Raw genomic sequence first — 9,867 nt, forward strand, 5'->3', positions numbered from 1 at the left:
ACACCAGGCTCCTCTGTCCTCCACTATTTCCTGGAGTTTACTCACATTCATGTCCATTGAGTCAGTGATGCTGTCTAACCATCTCAGTCTTTTAAAATTCCTTGGCCTGTGACAGTTTTTGAAATTCACTTCATCAACACTTTCCTCATTACCCTCTGTGAACCTGACATGATGAGCAAAGTGTCGATGAAGTGGTGCCTTTTTGGTGAGCAGCGGAGAGCTCAAGGCTTTCATTCTAATGCCTCCTTTGTGAGATAGACTGTGTTGTGTATGGGAGGCAGAGCCAAGGGCACTGATGGTCAGTAGACCTACTCACTCATTCATTCATTTTGAGTGATTGACTCATGTGTGCATTTGGCAAATATCTGTTTTGTGTCTGCTGTATTCTAGGCATTGTCCAGGCTCTGGGAACACAGCACTGAGCAAGAAATGACAGAGCTCAGTGCTGTTAGAATCAGGGCTTCTAACTCAATCAGTATATTCAGAGGCAATAGAAGCTTGTTATTTATTTCAACAAGTGGATCCACAGTTGGCTAAGTTGTGTTTGATTTTATAAAGGATGGGGGAGCGTGGTTGGCTGCTGTCTATGGGGTCGCACAGAGTCGGACACAACTGAAGTGACTTAGCAGCAGCAGCAGCAACAAATCCATGTGATCAGTTCCTGATTGGGGATTGGGGATTGATCCAAACCTGATGTTCAACTGGACTGTTGAAATAGGTGAAATTCCTGTTATGTGGGACTTTGAGAAAATCAATCTGTCGATGAAAATGAGTAGGCTTCCCAGGTGGCTCAGATGATAAAGAATCTACTTGCAATGTGGGAGATCCAAGTTCAATCCCTGGGTCAGGAAGATCCCTTGGAGAAGGAAATAACAACCCACTCCAGTATTCTGGCCTGGGAAATCCCATGGACAGAGGAACCCGGTGGCCTGCATTCCATGGGGTCACAAAGAGTTGGATACGACTGAGCAGCTAATGCTTTCACTTTCATGAAAATGAGTAGTAAGTATGTGTTGACTGTTGCTTCTCACCTTAGTGCTTTAGGATAGGACTGTCTTGATTTAGGAGAGAAGTGTGTGGTCTGTATCGTGTAGCATCTATATCTGCAAACACGTTGTGCACCAGTGTCATCTGGTATTTGGGGTTGAATCTTACTCCATTTGATGTAACTCGATTGAACCTGACGCACATACTGTGCAGGCATTTGCCCAGCGGGCCCTCTGTTCCCCTTTTAAACAGAGACCCCTTTTCAAACTCAGTCTGACCCCGAATGCTGCCAGTTTTCCATTAGAGTATTCTGTGGCAATAAATGGCTTTAGAGCCAGCAGTTAGAATTTTTATTTTTCAAAGAACAATATAGGTGAATAGTCGTCTTTGAGAAGGCAAAAAAAGTGTATTATAGAAACCAGGATCCATTTTAAGGCAAGCCTTGCTGTACCTTTTCCTTAACCTTTTCCCATGAACCAAAAGAAAGATTAAAATTCCAACAGAAGGAAAATCGCCTTGGAGAAATATCTGGAGACCGATGGATTTATTTCATGTGTGACTTAAAATAGCCTGGGTTTCTAGTACCACATAAAGCTGTATTTCTAATGAGTTCCTGTTACCCTACTTTTTCTGCAGCTTTTTTTCACATGGGCCTGTCTACAGATAGAAATAGGCTAATTGTTACCATAACAGTGTTACTATCTTTCTTTGAGAAATCCACAAAATGGCCCTTTTTTTTTTTAAGAGAGACAATCCAAAGGATTGGCGGTGGGGGAGGAGTGGGGAATGCAGCTTTTTCTAGGGCTATTTTTTTGGTCCCAAGGCTTATATTTGGAATTAAGCTGTGTTTCTGGGCTGTAAGTCTGGGATGGTCCTCTTGGTTTCTTGTTCCTTTCAGGATTTATAAATGCCATTTGGGCTCATTATAAGTTAGTTTGTGAAAATACAACGAAGCAATGTATTAAGGTCATTGGGCAGCTCATTAGGGTTTTTTTTTTTTTTTTTCATGTCAGCGTTCAGCCCCTGATGAGGTGTGTTAAGAAAGCAGGGGTGCCCTGGTGTCCAGGCAAAGGCAGTGCATTCCCAGGAAGGAACCATCCTGCTCAGGCCCATCTTGCAAGTCTTTGCAATGGATGATCAGGTCACACACAGCAGGGGAGTCTCGCACAGCATTAGCTTAAGAGAAAGAGATGCCAATTCCACCGCTATTTGGCTGAAGCCCCTCATTAGGAGTGTACAGTTTGCCCTCTGCTCCCCTTCTCTGTGGGATTTGAGGTTGTTGGGGAGGGGGAGTCGTGTATGGCTGTGGGTGGGGTGGGTTGGTCTGGGATGGGGAGAGGGACTCCACACGGGAGTCTTGTGCAGCTCACTGTCCTGCTGGCCCATTCCAGAGAATGCCAGACAGAGGCAGGAGGGCATCGTAAGCGACTCGGTCATGTACTTCACTGAGGAGCCCCCTGAACTGCCGGCCAACAGCCCACAGCCCCTGAAGCTGCGGCGTGTCCTGAACCTCAGCCCTTTCACGGTCACTGACCACACCCCGATGGAGACGGTGGTGGACATCTTCCGGAAGCTGGGACTCCGCCAGTGCCTGGTGACCCGGAGTGGGTGAGTGGCCGGACCCTGGGTGGCATAAGATGAAGGGCCCATGGGAGGCTGATGGGGACAGGGGACCAGTCCTCCTAAGAAATGTCAGTAGGCTGTGGCGAGTGCAGGAGGAGATGCCAGCAGGCTTGGAGGCAGGCTTCCAAGTGGGGCTGCTGTCTTCTGCCCTGAGGCTGAAGTTTGAGTCTAAAGGGGGGAGCCCCAGCTCCCACAGTGGTCCAGGTTCCTGGAGAAGGTTCACCCTGTTCTGCTAAAATGAGCAAGGAAAATCTCAGCTGATGAGAAAAATAGCTTGAGGTGCACGATGCTCCAACACTCCGTCGGTGACACACTAAGAAAGAGAGATGGGAATCTCATAAAAACTATTGCACATTTTTCACACATGCAGTGGTTGAGAAGAAGGATATCAGTCCCTTCACCTTGAGAAAGCCATGCAGTTGGCTTGTGGAAGCGGGCATGGCGAGGGCTGCAGCTGGTTTTTCCCATGCCACTGGGTGCTCCATTCTGGACTTTTCTCATAGACAAATCACCATGCACAAACGTGAGGTGCACATTGTGCTCAAGTTGTTCCTTGATGCACCAGCCTATTGAAAATGACTTGACGTTTCCCTGTGTGACCGCAGAGCCGTAAGCTTTGGTAGCTCGTGGCTCAATCTCTGCCACAGCAGTATTGCTTTTGCACCATGTTATCAGGAAGCAGAAAACCAGTGCTGTAGAGATCAAAGGTTCATGATGGTGTGAGAGGTGCAGTGCCCTGTGGCTGTGCCTTGGGCTTAGGGGCTCTCCCTAAATGTGAGGGCCTTAGAAACTTGGGTGGAGGAAGGAATTGGTTTGGTTCAGGTAGCTTGGAATCCGGGATTCTCTGCCTAGTTGATTGCTTTATGGGCTGGAGGTGGTACCTGAAATAGCAGTTTTGGCCTTTAGAATCCTGAGGCTCAACTCTCTGACACAGTTTCCAGGGCTACCTCGCTCCTGGTTAACCCAGCAATTCTCAAGCAGGGTGATTGGCCCTGCAGAGATTTGGAGGTGTCATAAGTGGAGGGGGCAGATGCTACTACTGGCATCCAATGGGTAGAGACCAGGGATGCTGTTTAACACCCTCCAGTGCACAGCATAGCCCCCATCAAAGCAAAGACTTCATCAGGCCCAAGTGATATTCCTGTTCCAGCTGAGCGTCCCTGGGCTGGCGGCCTGGGGTAGCCACAGAGCACACCTCACTTGGGCTTCCCAGGTGACTTATGGGTAAGGAATCTGCCTTCAATGCAGGAGACACAGGCAGATGCAGGTTCAATCCCTGGAGACAGACATGGCAATGTACTCCAGTATTCTTGCCTGGAGAATCCCCACGGACAGAGGAGCCTCTGTCAGCAGGCTACAGTCCATGGGGTCGCAAAGAGTCGTACACGACTGAGCGACTGAGCACACAGCAGGCACCCCTCACTTGCAGAGATTTCTTCCTGCCGCCTTGCTCATGGCGGGCAGCACGGGTCTCTGCAAGGGGCTGAATTTGCACTTGACCCAGAGAATTCCTAGCTGACGGGATGAGTGTCCTCCTTAGCTCTGACTACAGCTGGTGGGTGTCTTGTGCTTGAGGAGGGGCAGTCAGTGAACAGATGAATAAGCATTTGAGGCTAGAGATCATTTTTCCTGGTGGGTTCTTTTTTTTTTTTTTTTTTTTGGTCAGCTGTGCAGCTTGCAGAATCTTAGTTTCTAGACCAGGGATTGAACCTGGGCCCCCTGCAGTGGAAGTGCAGAGTCTTAACTACTGTACTTCCCAGGACTTCCCCTCTACTGGTGGTTTTTAAAGGCACCCAGTGGTTCTCAAACTTGAGCGGGCATCAGAATCTGAGAGGAGTAAACCTTCAGGTTAAACCCCGAGTACCAGGCCCTCCTGCAGTTACTGATCCTTCCAATCTGGGAGGGGCCCTGAGAATTATACTTGTAACCAGCTCCCAGGGGCTACTGTTGGTTGAGGTCCCCACTTGATAAATGACTGAAGCCCACTGATGTGCTTGAATTTCCAGTGCTCGGCAGAAATACCACCGCGATTACCCGTGTCGTCTCAAGTGTCTTGCAGTTTCTCTTTCCCTTTAAAATAATAATCCCATGTCAGTTATCATTGGAATTTTCAGTTCTGCCAGGAAATTCTGCCCTTGACGCTCGCTCACACCTCACAGAGCCCCATGAGTTTTTCCTGTGAAGATCTGGGTGCCGAAATTGGCTCCGAATGTTCTGTGAGAACACAAAATCGCTCTCACTCTCTCTCGCTGTACATATTTTAAACAAACACAGATGCTGATACGTTAGTGCTGGCAGGAGATCCTTATTTGCCGGGCCTTTCATCTCCTTGGGCTTTGAGCCAGGGCAGGCCCGGCTCAAGCCAGCTCGTGTTTTTGATCTATTCCATCACCGTGTACCGTCCCAGCTCTTGGCCGAGCCCCACAGCTCGTACCCTTGACTAGTGTAGTCTGAAGGACTTCTCAGGGCCTGGGCTCTACGGTGATCATGAAACCAGACCACGAGCCAGAGAAGTCTTTGTCCTCATAAAGTTGAAGTCTTGGAAGCGTCCAGTGGCCAAGAGTGAATTTTGGATTTTCCCCATAGGGGACCTAGAAAGAAAAAGGGAGCAGAGGAGATGCTAGGTGGGTCTTTAGGTCCTGAGCAGGGTGGTCTTCTTACAAGAGCCCCGGTGCTCTAATCTGAATTATGTTCATGGTCATAGATGGACTGTTTATCATTCCAAAGTTTCACTTGAACTGCTACCCAAAGAGGCTGGACATTGAAACAGTTGATTTAGCTCAAGTAGGACATTTCATACCACTAACAAACCCCCTTGGATTGAATGCTGCCTCCTTCTGAGAGGTTGCTCATCTTTCTTCTTTTTTGATATTTGAATGGCATCACTGACTCAATGGACATGAGTTGGAGCAAGCTCTGGGAGTTGGTGATGGACAGGGAAGCCTGACGTGCTGCAGTCCATGGGGTCACAAAGAGTCAGACATGACTGAGCAACTGATCTGGACTGAATTACTTTCGCGGGCCAAGGCACAATTTATGCCTGAACCCAAGGCAGCTCCTGAATCCGTATTTCCCCAGAACCATTACAACCAGCTTGACTTTCAGACATTATAGTTACCAAGCTTTAAGACAGGGCTGTCAGGACTGCAGATGCCTAGTGTTTTGATACTGTCTTAAGGATGGACATAAGGAAACAAAACCCAGGCTTTATAGATATGGGAAGAGTGCCTGTGTGTGTTGCAGTTAAGTTCTTGTCACTTTGCAGATGCTACCAAGTCTTTTTTTTGAAAGCAGTATTGGTTTCCTCAGCATCTTACTGAGCTTCTGTGTGAGGGAGAACTGGAGGAGGCTCAAAGAGTGTTACAAAAAAGAAAATCAAGGAGCTTGTCATCCACCAAGGAACATGGGTATCATCCAGTTTGAGTTACGTTCTCCAAGTGTTCTGGTCCTGAGCCAGGCTTTCAAATACAAATGTCCAAAAGGACCGAAGAGACTTTTAAGCTGAACGACTGTCTGCTGATTGGTGGCCGCCAGCCTCAGAACTCCTTCCACCTCAGATGAAAAGGTTCTTCCTCCTTTCACGTGCTGCTACTTCTCTGATGATCACACCTTTCTTAGTTGTGTATTATAGGCATAAGCTGCTTGCCTTCTAACTATTCATTTTTTAGTTTAAAGGGAGTTGAAGGACTGTAATGGACTAAATTTTGTGCCCCAAGCCCCAAATTCATACACTGAAGCTCCAGCCTCCAATATGGCTGTCTTTGGAGACAGTGTCTGCAGGTGTGTGTATGCATGCTGAGCCACTCAGTCATGTCAGACTCTTTGCGACCTCATGGACTGTAGCCCGCCAGGCTCCTCTGTCTGTGGCATTTCTCAGGCAAGAATACAGGAGTGTGTTGCTATTTCCTCCTCCAGGGGCTCTTCCCGACACAGGGATTGAACCTGCATCTCCTACGTTGGCAGGTGGATTCTTTACCACTGAGCCACCAGGGAAGCCCACTTTAAGGAGGGAGTTAAGGTTAAACGAGGTCATAAAAGCCCCATCCCTAATCAGATGGGACTGATGTTCTTAGAAGGAAAGGAGACACTGGCGATGCCTGCATAGAGAAACAGGCCGTGTGAGGACACAGCAGAGGTGGCCGTCTCCACACCCAGGAGAAACCAAACTGGCCAGCGCCACGATCTCGGCCTTCCCAGCCTTCGGAACCAGGAGAACATACATTTCTGTTGTTCAGTTACCTAGTTTGTGGTACTTTCTTATAGCAGTACAAGCTGACTCCGTCAGAACTCAGACTCACCTTGGCAGATTTAAGATAATAGCATTTTGTTTTATGGGGCATCTTTGATTTTACTGTATTTTTATAAATTTTAGAAGTGTGTTTTAGTCACTGATCTATAAAAATGGTTAAAGTCAAGTAGCTCCAAATAGCGGAAGGAAGAAAGTGTTAGTCACTCGGTTATGTCTGACTCTTTGCAACCCCGTGGACTATAGCCCACCAGGCTCCTCTGTCCAAGGGATTCTCCAGGCAAGAATACTGGAGTGGAATGCCATTTCCTTCTCCAGGGTGTCTTCCTGACCCAGGGATTGAATCTGGGTCTCTTGTGTTGTAGGCAGATTTTTTAATGTCTGAGCCATCAGGGAAGCTCAAGAATACTGAAGTGGGTAGCCATTCCTTTCTTCGGGGGATCTTCCTAAGCCAGGGATAGAACCTGGATCTCCCATATCACAGGCAGATTCTTTACCATCTGAGCCACTAGGAAAGCCCTACACAGCTGGAAGGAACAATGATTCTTAGCTCTGTCCTCCTTCACCACCCCTGGCCCTTCCATTCAGACAACCACTTTCTTCCCTCCTGAGAATTTTGTCTTCTTGAATTAATAGACTATATTTTCTGAGCCATTCAGAATTACGAAATAATTGAGCAGAAAGCATAGAGTTCCCCCTCTGGTCCTCTCTGTTTCTCTTCCTGTTAACATCTTATATTTATGGTTTATATTTGTTGCCCTCAGTGAGCCAGTATTGCGATGTTATTATTAACTATGATCCATCTCCCTGGTGGCTCAGTGGTAAAGAATCTACCTGCCAATGTAGGAGATGCAGCTTCAATCCCAGGCTTGGGAAGATCCCCTGGAGGAGGAAATGGCAACCTACTCCAGTATTCTGAGGAGCCTGGAGGGCTACCATTCATGGGGTTGCAAAAAGAGTCAGTCAGACACGACTGAGTGACTGAACAAGAGTAATCATTCACTTTAGGGTTCACTCTTGGTGTTGTGCATCCTGTGGGTTTGGATAAATTCATAATGACATGTATCCACCATTGTAGTATCATCAGGAATAGTTTCACAACCCTAAACATCCTCTGTGCTCTGTCTGTCCATCCCTCCCTCTCATCAACTTCTGTTAACCACTGATCCTTTTACTGTCTCCATCGTTTTGCCTTTTCCAGAACGTCATAGAGTTGGAGTCACACAGTGTGTAGAGGAGGGAGGGGTGTGCATTTCAGGTTCCTCGTGTCTTTCCCTGGCTTGATGGCTTGTTTTTCTTTCTAGTGCTGAGTAATATCCATTGTCTGGATGGACCAGCTTGTTGATTCACTCACCTACCGAAGGACGTCTTCAGTGTTTCCAAGTTTGGGCAGTTATATTTGAAGCATACATTTTCTAAAAGACTAAGGACATTCTTTTTCATACCAGTAATTACGTATATCATTCACTATCTAGTTCATATCATTTTCAGTCCAGAATTCCTTCAGTGTTCACACATTGCATTGGTTTGTTTTGCTTCTTTAGTCTCTATCTAGAAGAGCTTCCTGTCTTTTTTCCTTGTTATTTATGACCTAGATTTGTTTTTAAGAGTTCAGACCAGTAGTCCCACATTGTGAATTTGTTTGATTGCTTCCTCATGGTTTGATTTTTTTTAAGTAGCTTCGGGCAATGTTCCAATATTGATGACGTCATAATGTCAGCTTTTCTGACTTGGCTGGTGATAAGCTCCATCACTGGGATGAGGTGGTGATGGCCAGAGCCCTCTGTTTTAAGGGGACATTTTTCTCTTAGTACGTAATCTGTGGAGGGATACTTTGAGACCATGTGAATTTTCTGTTTTCCAGCAAACATTTACCCAGTGGTTTTGGAATCCATTGATAAATGATTGACTAAACTAATGATTGCCCTGGGAGTTGCAAAATGTTGATTTTCTAATTCTTTTGTGCTTGGTACATTTTTTTCTCCAGTTTTTGAGACTATTGCTTTAGTTGTGGTGCTTTCTTTCGGTTTTGTCATCTGTGTTGCCATTATTCTTTTTGTTCAGCATGTTTTTTTAAAAAAACACTTTCAGCATTTTACCTGTAATATTTCTAAAGATTCATAGTCAATTATTTACTTTCTCTATTGACAATATTAAACATTAACTAAAATTTAATGTGGCTTGTTTAAACACTTTAAGCAATTTAACATAAATATGTTATAAATGTGATTATTATAAAACTTATTACTGTCTTGTTTAGAGGTAAACTGCTGGCTAATTTCCAGTTATCTTCATTTTTTGCAGTTAATAGACAACTAGGAAAAGCAAATTTGACTCAGTCACACAGAAGTTACTGTCATATCTGCTCTTTTTCTCTTTACCTTGTATTTTGTATGGGTGTTACTGAGAAGAAGGAAGAGAGTTACTACTATTCCTTTTCACGTATGGAAACTATATTAGATCCTATGGATGTTCTATTTGTAATTAGTTTAGTATGCTTTTTATTTATTTATTTTAAAATATAAATTTATTTATTTTAATTGGAGGCTAATTACAATATTGTAGTGGTTTTGCCATACATTAGTAGTATGCTTTTTTTAAAAAAACTTATTTATTTAGTTTTTGTCTATGCTGGGTCTTTGTTGCTGCACAGACTTTTCTCTAGTTGCAGTGAGTGGGGACTCCTCTTCCTTGCTGTGTGTGGGCTTCTCATTGCAGTGGTTTCTCTTGTTGTGGAGCATGGGCTTTAGGTGTGTAGGCTTCACTGGTTGTGGCACGTGGGCTCAGCAGTTGCGGTTCCCTGGCTCCAGAGCACAGGCTCAGTAGTTGTGGCATATGTGGGAACCTCCTGGACCAGGGATCAAACCCATGTCTTTTGCATTAGCAGGCAGATTCTGTATCACTGAGCCACCAGGGAAGCCTCTGTGTATCATGCTTTTAAAGGCCTTTCTTGCTCTTTCCCTCTCTCTCTTGATGTTCCAATGAGATGGAGGGAAAGAAGTCCCTCTCTG

The 9,867-nt window shown here is 45.7% G+C and overlaps 1 protein-coding gene across 4 annotated transcripts in view; it reads left to right on the forward strand.

Annotated features, from left to right (window-relative positions):
- The window catches only part of CLCN4 (chloride voltage-gated channel 4), a 73,040-nt gene that overhangs the window by 57,385 nt on the left and 5,788 nt on the right, over nt 1-9,867 (forward strand). For all 4 annotated transcript variants that reach the window (XM_060407613.1, XM_004021898.5, XM_027963633.3 and 1 more), the window contains one exon: nt 2,379-2,595. In XM_060407613.1, the coding sequence (XP_060263596.1) occupies nt 2,379-2,595 (217 nt within the window). The remainder of the gene's footprint in view (nt 1-2,378; nt 2,596-9,867) is intronic.

Source organism: Ovis aries, chromosome X (assembly GCF_016772045.2).
Source record: "Ovis aries strain OAR_USU_Benz2616 breed Rambouillet chromosome X, ARS-UI_Ramb_v3.0, whole genome shotgun sequence".
Classification (NCBI taxonomy): Eukaryota; Metazoa; Chordata; class Mammalia; order Artiodactyla; family Bovidae; genus Ovis; species Ovis aries.